A 23192-nucleotide genomic window follows, 5' to 3' on the forward strand; every position below is an offset into this window, starting at 1 on the left:
CTGGGGACAGACTGGGGCTGCTCTGTGTACTGTGCATGTTGACCAGCATCCTTGGCCTCCGCACATGAAATGCCAGTAAATCACTTAGCACTCCCAGTTGTGGCAATCAATGATGCTTCTAGAAACTGCCCAACATCGCTGGGGGATAAAGCCACTCCCCATAGAGAACCACTGAGTTTTAGAAAGGAAATGCACATGAATTTGGAAACCCTGATATGCCACATGTGTAGGAGATGTTTTATGTAATCCTGACGATTACCTTTTGAAGTCTGACCCCTGAGTGATAGCAAGGATAAGTATTTCTTTATTTGTTCTCTTGTTTTTCGGTACTCAACAACGAAAATGAATTACAGATTTATTTTATACCTAGAGAAAAGAAAATATTATTTTTAGTATAGTATTTAACTTAGCTATGTAGGGATGCTGGTTCCCTAAGTTATGGATGCCTTGATATAGGGGAAAGAAACTCCTGACCTACTAGATGTATGAGTTCGCGCTCTCTAAAATCAAAGAATGAATTTTAGGAACAAGAGAGGTTAAGAGAAGAATATATTTACTGAGAGAAAGAAAGAAAGCTTCTATCTGAGAGAGACAAAAGTCCCTGCTTTTTTCTAGGAATTTTTATAGAGCAAAACCACAAAGTGAGGCAGACCCAAGGTGGGGGAAAAGTGGGAACTTGCAAGATGGGAATGAGTGGACAGAACCATGGTCAACCAATAAGATTACGAGTGTAATAGGTCAGGTAAAATTGGTTGATTTGGGAACAAATGGGGAAGCAAGTCACATAGCAAGCAAGCATGCATAGGGGATCTTCCCGTCGCGGGCTGGGTTAGTGGCTCCTTCTGGCTTCCTCAGGGTGATAGATACCTATCAATCCCTGATTTTGTCCTTAGCAAGTATGTGGGCATATTTGCTTTATCTTTTGTCTTGAGGTCTGGCCCACAGCAGAGATATCTGTCTCCCAACTGTTGTAAGGTATCTGATCTTTAAACACTGGCTCCTTCAAGGGCCTCGTGCTATCTGACTGCCTATAATATTTGCATCTAGTTCAGCTTGTTGGGGCACAATTATAATGTAGGAACACATTTATAAGACAGTAAACTTGTGGCTATTCCATGGTCAGAAGTCTCTGACCAAGCTTCTGTTCTGCTGTTTCTGCTGAATTCAGTTGACCTTGACTATGGGATGAGCACTGAGTGAGAATAATTGTCTATACCTTAAGGCACCCTGGGCGTATAAAGGTGATACCTTTAACTATGCTGGCTCTGTAAGGGCCCCTCCCCTGAACATTTCTATATTATGGTAATGCCCTTAACTGGGCTCATCCTGTAAGGGCCCCCCTCTTGTTCCCGTTGTTTCAAGGCTAGCCTGCATGCCTGCCAATAGGTGACTCAATGTATGTAGCCAGTTATGTAACATTTTGTCACTTGCTTTGTACCTCCCACTTCTAAATGCTATATAAACTAAACTTTTCCTAAATTCAGCTCTGTTGCCTTTGAGGAATTATCCTGCAGCAGCCCACTGGCAGGAAGATCCAACGATCCACTGGCGTAAAGATTAATGCTCCATCCTTATCTCCTTGGTGCAGTCTTCCGTTCAGTTTGCTTGGATTTGGCTTGGCTCTGCTTGGCTTGGGAATTCTCCTGTAACAAGCTGCTTGTAACAATCTAACTTAAAATTTTGTTGGAGATATGAAACACAACAATTGCTATTAGTTATGAATTCACCCACCCAAATTAAGGTTTGCTTCTCTTCTCTATTCTCTTTAACACTGGAAAGTGATCAAATTGTCTTGAATTTCTGATTTCTTCTGTTTTCTGGCATAAGGAACTCTCTGGCATCTGAAATCTGTCACTTCCAGCCCTGCGGGTGACTCAGTTACTCTGTTTCCTGTTTTCTGCTCTCAGTGATTTGTTTCTCAGTAAAGAGAATAATTCTTCCTAAATTTCTCCGTTTCAGTTCTTTTCCTCATACTTCTCCCAAGGATCTCAACAAAATCTCAATCCCATTTGAGAGCAAGAAAAACATCTTAAAATTAACATATGAGGAGGATGATATAATTGTAACCTAGAAAATAATGTTGTTTAGTATTACAGTGTTTACAGGAGCTTGGGAAGGCACTGAAATTCCCAGATAGGTCATTCAGAAGGTTCATCCTCACCCTTCTTTACAAACTCAAGTTGTTTTTTGCTTAGGTGAAGTCATTATTATACTTTTCACTATAAATATATTTTAATGGCATAAAGGGAGCAGGGCTTGGAAAGCTAGCAGTCACATATTAATTTTAGGAGGGAAACTGTTTCAGTTTTAAAACAGATGTCTAAATGTAATTATCCCGAAGTCTGAGGACTTTTTTCAGTGCTGGGGACTGAACCCAAGGTTCATGCATGCTAGGCAAGCATTTTACCTCTGACCTACATCTTCAGCCTGTAGAACATTTATTTCAAACAAATACAGAATGACTATGTACCAAAGAGCATTTTTTAAATTCACTGAAGGAACTAGCAGAATGATAAAGCCAATTTAAAAGATTGTGGGAGACACATAGGTAGAATCATTGAGAGAAAGAATGCTGGGCTGCCTGTTAAGCTAGATACGAAATTGGTTAACACCCTTCAGGGCAATAAAATGAAGCAGGAGTTCATCTTTCACACAAGATAGCCATCGCTAGCATTTCTACTGGGCAAATTCATTTGCCTTTCTGTCATTGTTCTACAAGTTCATGTCACCTTTACAGCTGACATGAATTACGTTTGCCTGACTCAGTGAATAGTGAGGTGACAGAAGTTTCTAATTTCTGTAGCAAATTTGATCATCCTTGATTGTCTACAAGACAATGAAAACAAAAGAACAACATGACAAAAAAACCTTTTAGGTTGAAGGAGTTGTACGAACCCATCGCAGAAAGTTTGAAAAGTAATTTTTTAAAGAAAAAAAAACAACCTCTTCAAACCACTACCCAGAAATCCCGGTTAACATACTCTATCTATTTCCTTACTAGATTTTTCTAAATATTTTTAATGGTGGGGTCATTGCGGAGAAAAATTAGCAGTCCATTTTTTACTTTAACTTAATTTTATCTATCACATCTACTTGTTGCATAATAAAAATGTCCCATAAACATTTCAATGACTACATAATGATTTGTTATTTTTTGTGTTATGATTTTTTCAATAGTTTTTCCTGATTTGCTAAATATATTATTGTTTGTTTCAAAATACAAAGAAACATACAAAATAATTTAATAACCAAGCATATAATTATGGGCTAGTTTAAGGAACACAATATCACCAGAACATTTACCTTTCCTCATCAGCCCTTCCAATATCCTCTTCTAACACATAACCCCATTCTGGTTTTGGTAGTTACTGTTTTTATACTAACTTTTATATTTTTATCTCCTACATTTGATAACATCTTTGCATATTTTCAAACTTTATACAAATCATGTCATCGGTTCTTTTTGGAAATTGTTTCTATTGAGTGTGGACAACCTATTTTATATACATATATAAATACTGAGATGAAACAGGACCCTCATCTTTCACCAAACACAAAAATCAGCTTAAATTAGATTTAAGACCTAAGTGTAAGAGCCTAAAGCATGAAACTAGAAGAGATGAAGAAAAATCTCAGTACTTACTTTGAAAATGTGATTTTTTTGGTATCATACCAAAAATTCAGGCAGAAAAGCAAAAATTAAAAAAGTGGACTATAGCAAATGAAAAGGTTTTAGACAGCAAAAGAAACAGTCATCACGATGAAAAAATTTGTAAACCACGTATCTATCTGATGAGGAGTTTATAGCCAAGATACCTAAGAAACTCATACAGCCCAATAAAAAAGACAATAAAAAAGCAAAAGGCTAGCATAGACATTTCTCAAAATACAATATGCAAATGGCCAACAAGGTATAGGACAATGTGCTCAACATTACCAATCAGAGAAACCCAAGTGAAACCCACACTGTGATATCACCTCACTCTTGTTGAGGTGGCTGTTACCAAAAAGAGAAGAGAAAGCACATGTCAAGAAAAAGAAAATCCTGAACATGTGGATTCTTAAGTTATCTTAAATTTCTGCAACATTTTCTCTACCAACACTGTATTTGTGGGAACTTACCCATGCATTTAACTTCTAGACCATTCACTGAATAGTGTCCCCAAGTTTGTTAAACCATTCTTCTGTTGATGTACATGTAAGCTGCTTCCAAGTCTTTACTACAATCTTGCTATGAATGTTCGTATTTGTACCTCTCTGTGTACGCATATGATGATGGTGTTGCATATAGGGTCCTTCCTTGATATCTGAAAGGGAATTGGTTCCAGAACTCCTGGTAAAATCAGCATCCCAGGGTACTCAGGTCCTTAGTATACAATGGCATACTATTTGCATTTATAACCTATGCACATCCCCTCATGTACTATAAATCATCTCTAGGTCTATAACACTTAATATCCATAGTTGATAAATTGTATTGTTTGAGGAACGCTGACAAGAAAAATAACTCTATACCTCTTGCATACAGACAAATATTTCTGGAGTATTTTCAGTCTGAGGTTGGTTGATTTAAAGGATGCCAACTTGCTGGTACCAAACCTTGGTACTGAGGAATGAGGTACTGAGTCTGAGAACTTCCACACCCCGGGTATCAGTACTGCATTCTGCTGCAGCCCTAACATGGAGTGCCAGGAGTCCTCCCAGCGATCCTGTGAGAAAATCTGGCTGTTGTTCATCAGGAGTTAGCAAAACTCTTCTGTTGAGGGCCACAGAGGAAATATTGAAGGCTTTGTGAGCTCCATGGTCTACTGCAGTTACTCACCTCTGCTTTTGTAGTACAAAAGCAACCATAGAGAATAGTAAATTTTAAAAGGGTGGTTGTATCATCATAAAACTTTAACAGTGATTTGATTTTCATGTGCCATGAAATACCATTCTGCTTTTGATATCTGCCCCAATCGTTTATTTGCATTCTGGGCTTCCAGGTTGCGTGGAACAGGTGGCTGGCTGAATTTGGCCAGCGGGCTGTAGCTTGCCAATCCTTGCTTGTTATCGTCCCTGAGATTTGGTATTTTCAAATTTCTAAAATATTTCCTCCACTCTGATGAGTATGAAATGTTAAACTGTGATTTGGGTTTGTATTTTTCCATTAGTAGTGAAGCCAAGCATTTTAACCCATTTATTGACCACTAGGATTTTATCTCCTATTTATTCATGCAATTTTGTCTTTATTCTTTTTAGATTATAAGTTGTATTTATTGATAAGAGTTCTTTCTGTTTCCTGAATATATTTTGGATTTTCTGAATACCATAATTATTTGCATGTGGATAGTTATAGGCTTTGTTAGGTGCATTGCAAACATGTTTTCAGAGTTCTGGTTACACTTCAACTTTTTAAAAAATGTCTTTTGATGAAGAAAAAAGGATTTGGTATTGTTTTTGTTTTGTTGTCACAGAGAATGTGATCTGATATACATCTCCAGTTCCTTTAAAAGACTTTTTTTTATTTAAATAAGCAAAATTTATCAAAGCAATACTAATTTGACTGTGGAAAAAGATTATATGCTCCATACACATTGAGAACTTGAAAGACAACAAAGGTGAAAGACATCACTTTCTTCCACGCAAAAGAAAAATATTTCTTCATCGGGTAGGAGTTAGAAGAATGTTTTCATTTTTATTCCAGCTGTTTTGAGGACAAGACAGTAGTTGAATGTTCTGAGCTTACCCCATTGTGCAATCTTTTGTTCTATACTGCGGAAAGTATCTTTAAGCGCTGTGAGGCCAGGTCAGCCTGAAGGCATGCATCTGATAGTAATGAAGTGTTACTCAGCTTTGACAAGTTTGCAGGCTCCCTTGTTCAAGCCAGCTGACGTAATTCAGACTAGGAAAAGACCCTCCTACTTGTGTTTGCTAGTGGACTCTTCTGCCGGTTCTGAAACAGAGAGAACGGTTGTAATCTGAAGAATTGCAGAAAGTCAAAAACTCACATTAAGAGCAGCAAAGAAAAGGAAAGTAATTGTCATGCTGCTGGGCAGAGCGCGACTTGACTGCCCTTAGCTGGTACCAAGTTGAGGCGCCTGGGAAGATACCGTGCTGGAGTTCTGCACCCCTGGAACTGCACTGGCATGCTTGACAGACGCCTCCTGTCTCCTCAGACTAAATGCATTGCTCCTAGGGTAAGCAGACCCGGAGGGAGGGAGGCCAGCTTCATGGTGTGGTTTAAGACAAGACATAGTATACTCAACTGCTAGTGAGCTCCGGCTAAAGTCAACTTGATTGCTTTTTTAAAGACTGCCTTGTCTTGCCAGAAACTTGTCTTGCAGTGTTATTACTTAAATGTTGAGGAACTTTAAGCAAGTAATATTGTAACTCTGGTTTTAAAAGTATGTTGCTGAGGCTGGGTTAGTAGTAGAGTAAGTGGGGAGAATATGGGGAGAAACAGAATGAAAGTGGAAATGTTTTTCCCAGCTGTCAGCAAGCACTTGTTGCCTTGAAAATCATTTTGACAGCTTCTCTGCTGAGCTTTTGCTTGTTTGTTTCTGAGGGCTTTTTAGGATGATCTGACTTCCTGTGTTGCTGCAGATTAAGATTTTATTGCTGTTTGTCATTGTAAAAGTTTTTTTTTTTATTTACCAAAGTGCAAACATGAAAGACTAATGTTTGAAAAATATTCAGCACAGAGCTTTGCCACGCAAGGGTGACTGCAGGCGTCTTTGGAGTTGGTTTAGAATGTTTACAGAAACAATCTTACCATAATTAATATCATAACAGAAATATTACTTTTTATAATGTTATGATGTGATTTTATGACAATGATCCTATTACTGAGCCTCAGTTTCATCATCCATAAAATTAGGAATAACTGTGTTTATATATCAAGAAAATTTAAAAACAAATCACTATTGATAATGATATGATTGTCATTATTCTGGGGAAGGCTTTAGAAAAAAATAACCCCAGAGCCTAAAATTTAATTAAAGCCTGAGCCAGGTGTGGTAGCACATGCCTGTAATCCCCTCTGGAAGGCTGAGACAGGAGGATCAAAAGTTTAGACTCATCTGGGCAACTTGTGACTTAGGGAGACCCTGTATCAAAATAAGAAACAAAAAGGGCTGGGGATATAGCCCAGTACAAAGGCCTGGGGTTCAATCTCCAATGCCAAAGGAAAAAACAAGTTAGGACCCATCAGTATAAAAATCATGAAGTTACAAGTATCTGTGCTAGTAGGGCACAAAAGTATTTTAAAATCGATTAAATAAAGCTGGTCTAACACTCCAAGTTATCTCTCATGTCTAGGTGTTTGGACCTACTCTACGTTTAGTTCAATTGAGAACAAAGAAATATCTCAGTGGTAATCATTTGTGTTGTATTATATAAAAAGTACAATCAATCAACTCTGACTTATAGCTTAATTCTGTGTGATTTTCATGATCTTCATTATATTTCATTTTAAATTTTCTAAAGATACAGAATGCATTTTGCTTCTATTGATCTCACCAAATTTTATATACTATAATTATATTTCTGTAGGCTTTATTATGGTAACATGCACTAATTGTAAAGGATTTCTAAACATCAGTTGCTTCACACATGTTTCTGAAACTTTCAAATGACACACCTATGTAATTTGGAAATCATCAAAACCTGTTCAGCTGTGCCTGTTTTGAGGGGTATTTGGAATAATCATTTCTGGTAAACTGACCTGTTGTCTGAAAATTTTCTCAGTTATAAAATAACTTCTGTAATTGTTTCTGGAGACAAATTCTGTTAAGAATTAACAAGATTTATAACCCCAACCTCAAATTGTGAAATACTTAAATTAACAATTATACTCTTTTGATCATTTTGAATACTTGCTTGCAAATATGAAAAATGGATACAATAATGTCACTGTTATTTAATAGAAACATCAATCTATATGATTCAAAAACAGTTGCAAGAATAATGGACCCTACAGTGAATTTTAATATTTTAAAGTATTAAGGATAAATCTGCCTAGGAAGTTTTATCCTTTTAAACTATTTCTGTCCTCTTATTCCCTATGGCCCCACAACTCCTTATTTTAGCTAACAACTATGTTTGAGAAGGCTTTACAAAAGTATGAATTTTTGTTTGAGTGGTTAAAGTTTAAAAAAACTTCTTAAGACTGTCTCATGTAATCATTAACACTTTCAATACAGTCTTCTGCAAAGTTCTGCAAGTAATGGCAGAAAATAATTTTTCCAGATTGGACAATAACATAAATGGAAAGAATTTTTGTATGTGTATTAATGTCTGTGTGTGCATTAAAGAATGATTTTTTAGGATGATAAAGTATGTAGTCTTTTTTTGTTCTAATCCAAATATATTTCAGTTTTGCCTTAGTTGTATTTTCTAGTTACCCCAAACTCCAGATCTCCAACTACATGAAAACTCATTCAAATTTAGTGATAATTCATTTAGTTCTTTGTTGTGTTTGTTTTTTGCACAGCAGCACAGGGAAGTGAACAATCCAGGGCACTCACAACCCATGGGCATCTCTTATTTTGAGACAGAGCCTGCTAAGTCCCTGAGTTGCCCATGTTAGACTCAAACTTGTTATTGTCCTGCTTCAGCTTCCCAGAGTGCTGGAATTACAAGCATGCACTGCTTTGCCTGCCTTTCACTTAATTCTCATCATGCATCAGAATAACGTTAAGCCAATACTAATGGCAAAAAATAATTACTCTTTTTGCTGCCCAACTATATACATGAAGTCTGCCAGGTATTAAGTGTACCTGTCTTTTCCTGAATTCTGATACTTTGCATTGTAAATTTCTCAACTGTGATGTGTTTTCTAACAAGAGTTGTATAGCATTTTCCTAGCATAAGATTATTAGTCCTTCTATCCTTTTTTTTTTTCCTCCCTCCTTAGGTAAATTATCTCTGATTTGTGAAAAATTTTCTGTGTATTTGGGATGTTCCTCATAGTTTAGCTTTTTTGTTTGTTTGTTTGTTTTTATTGTGATTAGAAGCAAGTGTTTGAGTCCAGTCAGAATTGACAGTAAGTACTAGCAATCCTAGTAATGGAATATTAATAGTACTAGTAGTATTAGTAATTGTATGATTCTAGCAAGTTTTGTCTTTTCTGAGCCTCAGTTTCATAGTCTGTAAAATTAAAAATAATTATCTTTCAAGAGATTGAATACAGACTGTGATGATATGTAGACTGCTTAGTATAAAACTCACAGCAGTTATTAACAGCTTCCTACAACTTTTGCAATGACTAAGAATAAAAAAACTTAGCTCTGTGATGCCAAACAATGGTATTTGTGATAAACAGCAATGGTATCTATATTCCACCAAAATATTCCTAGATTAATAAGATATAGTTATTAGTAAGATATAGTTAACACACAGAAATCAATAGCATTTCTGTATACCAATAATAAATTCTCTAAGAAAGAAATATGAAATCAATACTACTTACAACAGCATCAAGAAACATTAAAAATTAGGAATTAATCTGAGGAAGTGAAAGAACTCTAAACTGTAACTACAGGAATTAGAAAGACCACTACAATGAAAACTGTACTCTGAAGAGGGAGATTGAAAAGGACATCAGAAAATGGAAAGATAGGGGCTGGGGATTTAGCTCAGCGGCATAAGCGCCTGCCTTGCAAGCAGGCAGTCGTGAGTTCAACCCCTGGTACCGGTAAAGACAAAAAAAAAAAAAAATTGAAAGATATCCCCTATTCCTGCATAGGCAGAACTAACTAACATTATGAAAACTGATACACAAATTGAATGCCATCTCAATCAAAATACCAATAGTGCTCCTCAGAGACCTAGACAAAACAACCTTAAAATTCACGTGGAGCCAGAAGAGACCTAGAATAGCAAGAGCAATCCTGAGCAACAAGAGCAAAGCAGGAAACACCACAGTGCTGGACTTCTACAAAACTACAGTTATGGTAACAACATGGTGTTGGCCATAACACAGATGTGTGGATCAGTGGGACAGAATGGCGTAGGAAAAACTCCAGCCACATTCAGCTGTCGGATCATTGACAAAGTCAATGACTATACACTAAGCAATACACTAGAGGAAAGAGAGCCTCCTTACCAACTGGTGCTGGGAATACTGGCTGTCCATAGGCAGACAATTGAGCCTAGACCCTTACCATGTACTAAACTAAACTAAAAATAGATCAAATATCTAAATGATAAAGCAAAAGCACTTAATCTTCTGGAAGATGAAGTAAGCAGAACTCTAATTGCACAAGAAATAATAAGAACTGACAAGAAGTATCGTATCAAAATTTAAAGCTTCTGCATAGCAAAAAAACAAATAAAAAACTCAACAGCATGAAAAGACATCCTTCAGAATGGGAAAACTTTTTGTCAGCTATTCCTTGGACAGAATTAATTTCTAGAATATATAAAAACATACAATTAAACCCCCATAGTAAAAGACCTAATCAAAAAATGGGGAATTGAAACAAACAGACATTTCTCAGAAATACAAATACCCTATAAATACATGAAAAAATATGTTCCACATCTCTGGTCATTGGAGAAATGCAAATTAAAACATTGAGATTCCATTTTATTCCAGAAAGCCAAAAATCAAATAAGAACAAATGCTAGTGAGGTTCTGGGGGAAAAGAACCCTTCTGCATTGTTGGTGGAAATGTAAACTAGTAGAGCCACTATGGAAATCAGTGTGGAGAGTCCCCAGGAAAGTCAAACGAGAAATTCTATTTGACTGAGCTTTTAGCTTGTAGGTATCTTCTTGAAAGAATTAAAGATACCATATCACAGTGGGGATACATGCAAATCCGTGTATTCGGCAGCATAATTCACAATAGATAAATCTTGGAAGTGACCTATATTTCCATCAAAAGATAAATGGATAAAGAAACAGGTATTTATGCATAAAGGAATGCTACTGTAGCCGGAGATTTAGCTCAGCAGCATAAGCACCTGCCTGGCAGTGCCAGGTTGTGAATTTGATCCCTGATACAAAAAAAAAAAAGAGTGCTACTGTAAAGACAGGAATAAACTTGAATCATTTGTAGGGAAATGGATACACCTGTGACCATAACGTTAAGTGAAGTGAGTAAGACACATGAACTTAAATGTTACATAGTTTCCCTTATATGAGAAACCCAAAATACAGTAAAGAGCAAAATAAAAGATAAGGAAAATAGAACTTTTGCAAATGAGATACGATAAGATGAGAAGATACCTCCATGTCCTTTAAAGGAGGAGATTAAGATTTCTTTCTCTCTCTTTTTTTTTTTTACTTTGAAGAGGGTTAAACTAAACATAACAAAATAAAACAAAGCAGATCAGAAGACAACAATGGAACACAGGATTTCAAAGCAAGACAACAGATCATCACTGGCTACCGTAATGTCTCTTGTTTTCTCCTAAATAGTTGTCTATATCTTCACACACAATGAATTCATACAGAACAAAATAGTATAAAACTGATCAGAACAGAGTAATGAAGGCATTACAGGCCTTCAAAACCAGACAATAGGAAAGTCAACACTGGCTACTGTAATGTCTCCTATTCTCTTCAAATAGCTGTCCACACCTTCATATATGTTGAAATTAAAAATACAAAACAGACTAAAGCCACTCAAACAAAGAATAAACGCATTACTGGATTTCACAGCATGACAATAGTAAATCAGCAATAGCTACTATAATGTCTCTTTTTCTTTGAAGTAGCTGTTCATATCATCCCACATAATACAGTGAATTCTCGTAAACTGTTTAGGAGAAGTTCTAGGCATGTGTAAGTCTCTACATGTACATCGATCCCTTATGCATTAGAGGTAAAAGCAAAACAAAACAAACAAATTACTAGAAAAATAAGAAACAAAAACAAATAAATAACAATAGCAAAGAGCCAAAACAATGACAATATAGGCCTTGAAAACAAAGTGGTAGGAATATAACTAAGGTTGTTATTTTACATAGTAATTTTCAAAAGAATTCCTCAGATTACCAGACACAAACATGTAAAATTGATCCAATTCTATGAATGTTAACTGTTTTGTTCCAAGAACTAATAAAATTTGTAGCATAATCATCTTAACTATAAGATTTATTTCTTGATTTGAACACTGCTGTCTTAGTTTTGGAGCAAGTGGATTAAAATCTCCAGAATTGTTTTATAGTCTCTAAAATGAAGGTGATATACATTATCCACATCTGTGTTGACAAGGTTATAAGGGCCGCAAAGGTGACGCATTATATTCAAAGTACTGCACCTCACAATAGGTGTCTATTGTTTGGTCATTTTTTCAAAACCCTCATGAATGGTTGAGAAATGAATGCTTGATACTGATATTTTGCTGTCAGCAATATGGGTATTTCTACAGCACGAAACCTGATGAGTCTAGAGCCTTGCTTTTGGGTACAGAAGCTTTTGGTCATTTTTGTGTTTTAATTTTATAGAGTTTAATGTTTGATAAAAATGCTTGTAAAGAACCTTTCAAGGCTGAGTTTCCACATCAGGAGGTTTTGAGCCACTAGCACAGCTCAGCTTCCAGGGTTTGACAGTGGGCTGGGAATAATTCTAAGTTGTTGTTTGAGTGTTTTTAAAAGAGTTTTATGTTACTCAACTGTAACATTATAGGAAAAAGTAAAGTCGTGTTATTGCCAAAAATGTTAATCACTCATGCCCGGTATTTTGCATTGAATGCTATCTAAGTGGAGTTATGCATGAGTGTGGCCTCTGGCTAGGGAAGTTGCCATGTACTTGGATAATATAATGAGATACAAAGATATTTGTGTTACGGAGGAATAAAGAATCATGAATCTCTGTAGACATAAATAAAAAGATCAGCTGAAAATTTGCAAGTTGTGAAATTCAGTTATGATTTAGTATTTATTGAGTGGCAATGATTAGAATAGCTTCACAAATTGTCTGTTTAAAATGAGTTAAGATACACGTATTACACTGTCAAGGGTTGTACATGGCTATGTGGACTCAATTTGAACTTAGTAAAAGTTTATATTTTGCCAGGTATTATGGCATACGCCTTGTAATCCCAGCACTGGAGGCAGGATTACCTGAACCACATAGTGAGACCCTGTCTCAAAACAAACAGAAAGTTTGTATTTTAAAGGGACCTCAAATCTACTCCTTTTTCTTTCCATTTCATATGAAGGGTAGGCAATCGCAGAACTTTGTAAGGACTCATCGGCATGATTGGAGTTTCCATGAGAGCCTGCTCTTGACTCCTGTATGGTTTTTGAAGCAATAGGTGCTACAGCTGAGATAAGACACTGGTAGAGATGTTAAAAGTTACTTGTTTAAAGAGATCCCAGGAAAAACAATTTTCACTAAACCTCAGATTAATAAAGCTACCAAAGGTAATAACAGTGATTGTTTTTAAACAATAACGGTTCCTGATTATCAGTGTAATATCTGCTTTGATGTTGACAAAATAAATATTGGTTCAATTTCTACAGCTGAGCAAGAATGCATGACTTTTGTGGGACTATTTTCCACTCTACAGCATAACCCTGGCCTTTAGAATGTCATTAAAATTGAAGACAGTCTGCTACAGGAAATAAGCCAGACATCCAAGGACAAATATTGCATGACTCCACTTACATAAGATATGTGGAACAGTAAATTAATTCACAGAAAGACAAAGTAGAGTGGCGGTGGCCATTAAGTGCAATTTTAAAAGCCCTGTTCTGAGTGTGTATGTTATATGAGACCTAATGTTTCTTGCTCAAACTTTCTTGATGCAGTAACCCAGTGAAAAAGACACTTTATTGTGCAGATTGAGAATCTACAGGAATCCCGTTTAGGATCATAGGGGTATCATGGCAAAGCAGGAATTGGAAGCTGGTGAACAGCCTCATGGGAACATGGGGCACAGGTAGACCTGCCCGTGCCTTTATTGTTCTTGGTGGTGTTTTGCCTCTACTTATTGTGATCCTTGACTGCTTTGTCTTCCCTTGCAGACAGCTTTCTTTTAGGAATGGGGACTCGGGTTCCCAGGTCTTCAGGCAGGTTCACCTGGCTGACCTTGAGCCTAAGAGTCTGGAGCGGCAGGTGAGAGCATTCACCAACCCTCCCAGGCCTGCAGGCAGCCAAGCCAGCAGCTAGCAGTTTCCTGCCTTCTTTGGCAGAGTCACAGGCAATGCCCCCCACAGGCCTTCTACCAAGATCATCTCAAAATTAGCATGTGCATTAGAAATCATTTTTAGTCCCTGTAAACAAGACATTTTATTAAAAAGTCTCATATTTCATGAAATAATCACTTGGAAATAAAAAAAAAAGCTAAGCATTGTTTCCCTGCTATTTTTCTAAGCATTGTGTCCCTGCTATTTTTCTGAAAAACAAGAACACAGACATAATTCTCACAGGGAATGTACTTGTATATGAAACCCATTTTTGTAAAGACTGTATGGACGCCATTTCCTACCCTTTTTTTTTTCTTTGCTAGAATATGTGTTCATAACCAGATTTTCCACTGGGTTCTATTGTTCTTTTTGTTTGTATGTTTTGCAGTTATAAACTTAGGATCACATGACACTGTATCCCACCATCCTGATGGATTACATGATAATTCTGTGATAAAATAAGACTCATAAATTGGACCAAGCCAAGATCTTTATTGATTTTGCTATCTTTTAATTATTGTCTCATAGTTTACCTTATTTTACTTATATTTTTAGTTAGGTGAAGTAATGAGCTTAAAAACTACTTGCCAGGCAGAAATTTCAAAATAGTTTTTACAGTTTTCTTAGGAATACATGTTACTCCATTTTTACCATTTTTGACCTTTTTCATTCTACTACAGAAAACCAAGTGGTCTGCACAAGCCAAGAAAAATAATTTCCAATCCAGTATATTTGCATAATTTCCGGTCCACCCTTAATGTGGAACAAAGGAAATGAGATTAATTCAGCTCAACACAATGAACTAAATCAGGTTTCTAATTATGGAATTAGGAAGAAGTCTAACATAATTTAAGATTCCAGAATCATACATATTTCAAAATTGTAAAGTCCCTTTTTAAATGTGTTTATCCATGAAATGCTTTTTTCTGATTAGTTCATCAATTCAACAAGGCAAAGTAGCTAAAGTTTTCACAAACCTAAGAAAATAGAGGATTATAATGCTGAAAATACAAATCAAGCATTTCATGTTCTCTCCTCTCCTGATGTTTTCTCCAAAGCTATTTCAGAGTATACTAAAAAGAATATTTGGCTTGACCTGCTTGTGGGCTTTTGACAGAGGACGTTTTCACAGGTCACTTCCTGCCACGTATTCAGGCTGGTGTTCTAGTATAACTGTCTAGATTAACCCAGTCACCAAAGGAGTCTGCAACCTAAACGTACATTTTAGGGTCCATGTCAGCTTCATTGTACCTCTTTCTTATCCTGATAAGAGGTGATGCCTCCTCTACTCGATATTCAGCTTACATTTCAGACTGCAGGAATTGAGGCGACCTCTGCATATCACATTTGCACCCCAGGGCTCCTCCATGAAACAGGAAAACACATGCCTTCTCATTGTGTTCATTGCTGCCACACTAGGGAACATAACTGCTTTATCTACAGGCTATGAAGATAGCACATGTCGCCACTGTGAGAAGGCTCTTACGCTATGGAATTTGATCAGTGACTAATGCTATAATGGAAGGACACTGAAACAAAGAACAGTGGGGCTGATAAACTGGGACAGAGAGAAGGACCAGTAATAATAAATGAATGATAACAAGTACAGGGCCTAAGAGTATTCTAGGAATTAATTCCATTTATAACCATTCTGATTTGTTTTGAGAGTTGTTGCTTTGGAAGAGTTTCTCTTAATTCGACTTGGTATTTTTCAAAAATGTAGGTATCTATTTAATTGTTATGTGAATAACAAGGGTTTCGTTGCAGAACTGTTTTCCAAGAAAAACTGAAAGGAAACATTTCACAATATTTGACCTTGTTAAGGGAGAATGTTTCTCAGGTAATATTTAACATCTTTGATATTATTACCTAGTTCTATTGAACTTCTCATCATGGAAGCCAATGAGAGAGTATGTACATTAGTATCAATAAAAGCTTTGAGCAGAGTGGCAGAGTGTATTTGGAACCTATCATATACACCATTTCTAGTAAAGCTGTAAATTAAGAGATACTTTAATAAAGTCTTCTTAGTCTGAAATATTGTTTAGTGCTAGGAAAATTTAATTTGTTCAATAAAAAGATAATGAAATATAATGAGACACCTGATCATCTTTTTGTAGAAAAGTATGATTATTAAACAATAACATGGCTTATGTTTTAATCCTGATGGATCTCATGTTTTAAAATTAGAGCTGGACTTTAAAAGATTACATTTTATTGACTTGGAAAACTTTTCGTTTTCAGGACATATGGCTTCTCAACTTTTGTATCTTAATATCTTTTTCATATAAAGTAAGTGCATAAGTACTTGTTTTCTTCACATTTATCAGTATGTGTTGATTCACTCCAAGGTACACATCAAAGTAAAATTATCACAAACACATCTAAAACTACATGGAAGGAAAAAAGAAAGCAAATGTGTGGGAAGAGAGAGAATGTATTACTCCAGGTAGGATGAAGTGTCGACACTTCTTATTCACTGAAATCTAGTTTGAGGATCTGAATTTAGATTTCCAGTTTAGTTCTCAAAGACTTTCCCTATATTTCTCTGGGCTAGGAAGGGCTTCCTATTAGTCATATTACCTAGGATGTCTGTTTTCTCTGACAATACTCAATATCAACCTCTTTTTCCAAAGTCATTATAATAAAGTATCATGAGCAAAATTTTATTTCTAGTATAAACAACAAATCCTTCTAGGCATACATAGATCACGTCTACATTTTGAGTAATAGGTTGAAAGCTTTTCAATTCTAGAGAGTTTCTGGTTGCTTGCTGAGTACTTGATATGTATTAAAATGGAATTTATGACCCTTCAAAAACCTAGAGCAGGCCCCAGTGAGTTGAGCAATATTGAATGAATCACCCAGTATCTCTGAGTCAAACTCCTTATCTTTATATTTGAAATAATGCTGATATGACCCTATGGACCTCCAGGAGCAAATATAGTATGGCACTCATGAAAATAATAAAACACAAGATGATAGTGAGGTGTTAATTTGTTAATCATTAGGATGTATCTTTCCTCACAACTTGGACCCTTAAACTGCTTGCTTGGTCATCTGTCTTCTCTTGGGAACAGTCTCCTCGGTGACATCCCATGAAAACTTTCTAAGTTACCCTGTCCCAACCCCAGCCAGCCCTCCTCCCCTTGTGTTCCCTCCACCTTCTTGCCCAAGCCTTGATAAAATTCCAAGATTCTGGCATCACTGGTTGTGTTGGGGCCAGAAGCAGAGCGATCAGAGGTATTGGGTGCAGCTGAAGTCACAGCGAAATAAAGAGTGCAAACAGCTGGGGTCATTTGTTAAAACTCTGCACCTTCGGGGCTGGGGTTTAGCTCCATGGCATAAGCACTAGCCTGGCAAGTGCTGGTCATAAGTTTGATCCCAGTACCCAAAAAACAAAATCTGCATTTTGTTATTGCTGTTTTTACTTATTGCTTTGTTTTCCAATTAGAGCCATGGAGGTGTGGGAGGCAGCGCCTTCATTAAAAGAGTTCCAGTATACACTGGGGCCAGAGGTCCAAAAGCAGAGGTGTAGTGTATTTCTGAGAAGTAAGACAGACCACTTGGAGGGAATGAAGTCTGTTGGTTATGAAAACAGATTCATTATTGCATGGTCTTTACATGGATTAGCAGCTCCAAAGCATTAAAACACAGCACGGCTACAGAGAAACTTGTGGTTTCTTTCTTCAGGAGTCAATTCTGAAGTAAAGCTATTACAGTGTTTCAAGGTGCTTAACATAGTACTTCTGATACCTCTTGTTATTTGACCTTTCTAGATTTTAGGGGTGCTGGACAAGGAGCTTATCTTTTTGAACCATATAGTTCTTGTATGCTTAGTATAAACCTAGAAAAGTCACTATATTGAAAAAGAAAATTCTAGTATTCTTTTAAAGTTAAATTTCCTATTTGGTGTTAAGTTTATAATTTATTCACAGGATGACATATATTATTGTAACAAATGAGAACAAAGGTCACACTTGAATAAATGTAGTCTTTTTTGTTTTCATGCAATGGTAGAGCTACTACTGAGTTCATAGCTCTCCCTAGTTACCATCAGAGAAGGATCTGGTGTAAGATGGGCTGATTATGCTCCCCCAGAGTGAGCTGATTTTCTTCTCCTAACTTTTTGGAGGGTTTTCCCCCTGGTTCTTTCACTGGAACTCTGACATCCCAAGGAAGTAGCATCCTTTAGATTCCAGGAGACCTGACCCCTGCCATCGATGTGTCAGTGTGGCCCTGTGTGCTGCCATGTTCCTTACATACCTTGATGTCAGTTCATGGCAGGAGCTCCTGGAAGAACAAGGTACCAACATGCTGTGCTTTGTCTGCCACATTGAGGCCTCACTACCTAAAATCCCAAACCTATTGGGCAATTGCTCTACATTGTGCTAATTTCAGGAAGCCCTACACCTGCACCTCAGGATTCCTTTTCCTCATCCCACTGATACTTTCTAACCCCTCCAACATGTCTAGTTTTTTCTATTATCAGATATTTTACCTTTGTTCTTTTATCAGGAATGTTGTTCTCTGTTGCTTCCTCCAATCTGAAGGGCTCAGTTAAACTGGGATTTCTCAGAGTTTTCCCTAACCTCAGTGAAGTGGTTTTGCCCAATGTTTTCTGTTATAACTCCTAGTTTATTTGTTTCTTACAAATGCAATTGATTGATTGATCAATTGGTGATCCATCAATGATTGATGATTGGGGTTCAAATTTATACCAGACCATATTTCTTATTTATTTACTTAGCAGGGCTGGGGATCAACTGAGGGCCTTGCGCACTCCAGTCAGGCACTTTACCACTGAGCTATGTCTGTAGCCAAGCTGGGTTTCTTTTATGTGAATTTCAACCCACCTTCTTATGATCCTTGCAGTGAACTTCATAATTAGTGGAAACGACTGACATGAAATTTTTGAACCTAAGACTCTTGGCCTAAAATAGTGAAAAGTACTATGTAAGTTAGCTCTTCTTGATGAGAGGTTTCAGTTTGTAATTGTGCCTCACAACCACAGTAGAAAGTGTGATAGAATGGCCAGGTGCTTCCTTCTATGTGGGAAGCATCGCTAAGGTAAGTGTCCAGACTGATTCACAACGGTGGGGCTGGGCAGGTTGCTCAGCGGAGGAGTGCTTGTCTAGCCTGTGTGGGGCTCTGGGATTGGTACCACACACTGCAAAGACAAAGACAAAACAGAAGTATGGGACACACGTGTGGCTTTTGGTGATAATGCTTAACTTTTGAAAAGTTCTAAACAAGCTACTGTCTACCATTGATTTATACAGTACGTTTATTTCTAGAAAATTCAATATACTTTATATCTAGGCAAAAATCTTTGTCCTCTGATGTAAAATAGAGTTAGATTCCAGGTTCTTGAGAGTTTTATAAGCAAGCTCTTTACCTCTAGAAGTTATGGCAGGATATTCACATGTCATGAAGTTGTTTGTGCAGTTCATCATTTCATAGAATTGTGTACAAAGTAGGATCCTTGACCAATTAAAAATGCTGCAATAGATTTCTGGAATACCCTTTTCAGCTCTAGTCTAGCCAAGAAGTTCTATTAAGGGCAAGAACTATGTTTGTTTTGTCAACCACAGAACTGACGTACAGCACAGTATCTGTATTCTTGAAATATATGACAAATATTAAGGAATGAATGGATAGGAACATGTGGAAATAGAAAAACACATTCTTACCTTCTTCCAGTCAGTGTTCACTGAGCAACTACTATGTGCCAGGTGTTGTTGAAATATAGCTGTTCAAGAGACTATTTCCAGCTCTAATGAGTTTACTGTCTTCATACTATTTTCTTACTGTACTGTGACACCTGAATTTCCCATGAATGGTAATTGTAGTGTGCTGTTTTCTTTAATTCAGAATACTTACTGTTGATAGTTTAGTCAGTTGATAATGATGAGAAAGCTGACTAGGAATAAAAGGCAGAGGAAGGAAGTCAGGTTGATGACAAAGAGGTGTGAATTATGCTCAAGAAACAAACAGTAGAATAAAAATAAAAGCCCAAGAATAGCTTAGTTATTTATAAATTCCTTATGTCTGTCTGTATAGTATCATGGACCAAAATATTTCAATCCAAATCTTTTTTTATTGTTCTTTTCACATACAAGACAATATTAGAAACATTTTAAGTAGTCTCCCAAGGAAACCCTTCCATATAGTAGGTTCTTGGGATATGGGAAGACTTAATGCTTCAACTAACTAAAAAATAATCACACAAATGGTCATGACTCAAAGGAACATTTTGGGAGTCCAAATAACCTTTAAGCACTGGTTATCATTTTCCATTTTTTTCACTTTAGAATCGATTTTACAACTCAACTTCAAACTAAAGTAGAGTCTCTAAGTAGCATATCTTTACCCCCTTCAAAAGCTAGATTTGGTTTTAGATGGTGGTTGGAGTTTATAAGTAATGTTTTTAAATCAACATGTGGACTAACCCTAACTTTTTAATGTTGATACTTATTCTCTAAATGTTTTGATGTTAAGATTGATTTTTATGATCCATACTTTTATACATAGTCCTCTGGAGTCCTTGGGAGAAACGAAACCAAACTAGTCTGTAGTAAATTAAGCCACAAATACAAAAACATGATCTTCCACTTAGGGTTGCAAGATAGACTTATGAAGAAGTCTAACATATCACAGAAGAGGCACAAAGGAAAACGTATGACATTAATACATTGATGAAACAACATTCTAAGAAGAGGACAATTAACACTGAGATTTCTTTGACATCACTAGTTCAGGTAACCTCAGAAATACATGGTATTTTCTCTGTCATAGAGCAGGAAATTAAGACTCAATGCAAAACTAGTATTATTTTAACTAACATTTGTTGTGTATCTACCGATTCATCTATAGCTCACAAGAGTCTTGTGTGGCTGATCTATTATTATTTCTATTTTCAGATAGGGAAAAGAAATGGAGGCACAGAATTGTAAACGGTGACTTGGACCCCAGAGCCAAGCTGGATTGTGACAGTCAGCTGTGAAGGAGTGGGCTCCAGAGCCTGCCCTCCTAAGCTATTAGGCCATCCTAGATCTTGGGTGGCAGAACAGCAAGTCTGCTAAATATACAGCAGGCCATAGCTGAGCAAAGTTAGCTGATTTCAAAATCCATGTTCTTCCACTACCCTTCGTTACCAAACTAGTGAAATTTCCTGCTAGTGGTAGAAAGAAACATGAATGCTTCCCTGATTACTAAAGCCAGGGGTTGTTGTCTACAATGTTGATTTTTCTAACCTATTTTTAAGTCCCTCGCTTGCCCCTCCTTTATCTCTTTCTTTTTCTCTGCCTCCCACTCCTCTGAACAGAACTTCCCATTTTTATCTGACTTTTCCCCTCATGGGTTAAATGTGTGTGTTCTTTAAAGCTGTACCTTAAACTGTATTTATCTATGGTGAGAAGCTCTCTCCTGAAGTTTCCATCTCTGCTCCAGATTCAACCCCATCACCTTTGTGTAGCCCTCCTTAAATACACTCTACAACTTCCACTTGTTCATCCTTGTTATTATCTCCTGCACTGTTGGAGTCCTGCTCAGGAAGTCTTTGTGCCTGTCCCTTGAAGAACTTCTCCTGTATTTTCTTCTAGCAGCTTTGAAGTTTCATATCTTAGATCTAGCTCTTTGATTTATTTTGAATGAAATTTAGTACAGGATAAAAGCTAGGGATGGTGCTTCAACATATATATATATGGGTATCCAGTTTTCCCAACACCATTTGTGAATGCAGATATCGTTGCTCCAACGTGTTTGTGGCCTCCTTAATCAAGAATCAGATGGCTACAGTGGTGTAGATTTGTTTCTGTGTCCTCTATTCCATTGGTCCTCTTATCTGTTATTATGCCACTACTCTTTCACGAAGGACTGCTTTGACTGTGCTGGGTCTTTTTGTGTTTTCATATGTATCTTAGGGTTGTTTTTTCTAGCTGTGTGAAGAGTATCATTGGTACTTCGATGGGGATTGCATTAAATCTGTAGATCACATTTGGTAGTATGATCACTTTAACAAAATTCTGCCTATCATTGAACAAGAGAATTCACTCTTCCCATGTCCTCTTCCACTTTGTGTAATTTTCGTTATAAAAGTCTTTCATCTCTTTGATTAGATGTCTTCGGGTATTTTAAGGTTTTTGCATGGAATTATTTTTCTGATTTTTTTTTCATTGGGTTCATTATTGGTGTACCGCAACTTTGTTGATTTTTGCATGTTAACTTAGTATCCTGCCACTTTGCTGAATCTGTCAGGTCTAAAAGTCTTCTGTTGGAAGGTTTTTAAGGTCTTCTAAGTAAAGGATTGCTTTGTTTACAAACAGGATTAAGTTGACTTCTTACTTTCCTGTAACACTTTTCTTTCTCTTGCCTAATTGCCCCCTAGCTAAAATTTTAAGTGCAATATTGAATAGGATTGGTAAGAGTGGACAGTTTTATCTCATTCTGAATTGTAGAAGAAACACTTAGTTTTTTTTTATTTAGTATGATGGCAGATTTGTTGTATACAGTTTTTATTAAGGAAGAATCCTTCTATGCTTAGTGTCTTCAATGTTTTTATCATGAAATGATGTCAAATTTTGTCAAAGTTTTTTTTCCTGTGTCTATTGAGATGATCATGTGATTTTTCATTCTTGGTTATATTTATGTAGTGTATTATATGGATTGTTTACATATGTTGAACCATTCTTGCATCCTTGGTATAAAACCAACTTGGTCATTGTATGTAGTCTTTAAATTCTGTTTGCAAGAATCTTATTGAGAATTTTTGCATCTGTGTTCTTCAAGGATATTGACCCATAGTTTTTTGTTGAGTCTTCATCTGGTTTTGGTGTTACGGTAATACTGGTTTTGTAGAATGAATTTAGAAACATCTTTTTTTCTCTTTCAGGGATAGTCTGCAGAGCATTAGTGGTCTGGTAGACTTAGCAAATCTACTTGTTCAGGGGGGCCTGGTAAAATTAAGCAGTAAATCCATTGGTCCAGGGACTTTCTTTGTTGAGAGATATTTAATGTCTTCTTCAATCTCACTGCTTGTTGTTGATCTGTTTAAATTTTTAAATTTCTTC

The 23192-nt window shown here is 36.6% G+C and overlaps 1 protein-coding gene across 8 annotated transcripts in view; it reads left to right on the top strand.

Annotated features, from left to right (window-relative positions):
* The window catches only part of Cacnb2 (calcium voltage-gated channel auxiliary subunit beta 2), a 342332-nt gene that overhangs the window by 174160 nt on the left and 144980 nt on the right, over positions 1–23192 (top strand). Inside the window, exon 1 of one of the 8 annotated variants that reach the window (XM_013144539.3) lies at positions 5817–6179. The exons of 6 other annotated variants lie outside the window; for them this stretch is intronic. In XM_013144539.3, the coding sequence (XP_012999993.1) occupies positions 6129–6179 (51 nt within the window). In that variant the 5' untranslated portion in view covers positions 5817–6128. 8 annotated transcript variants of the gene reach the window in all.

The sequence above is a fragment of the Cavia porcellus genome, unplaced genomic scaffold (genome assembly GCF_034190915.1).
Source record: "Cavia porcellus strain 051 isolate PalLab524CR breed Dunkin Hartley unplaced genomic scaffold, mCavPor4.1 scaffold_27, whole genome shotgun sequence".
Lineage (NCBI taxonomy): Eukaryota > Metazoa > Chordata > Mammalia > Rodentia > Caviidae > Cavia > Cavia porcellus.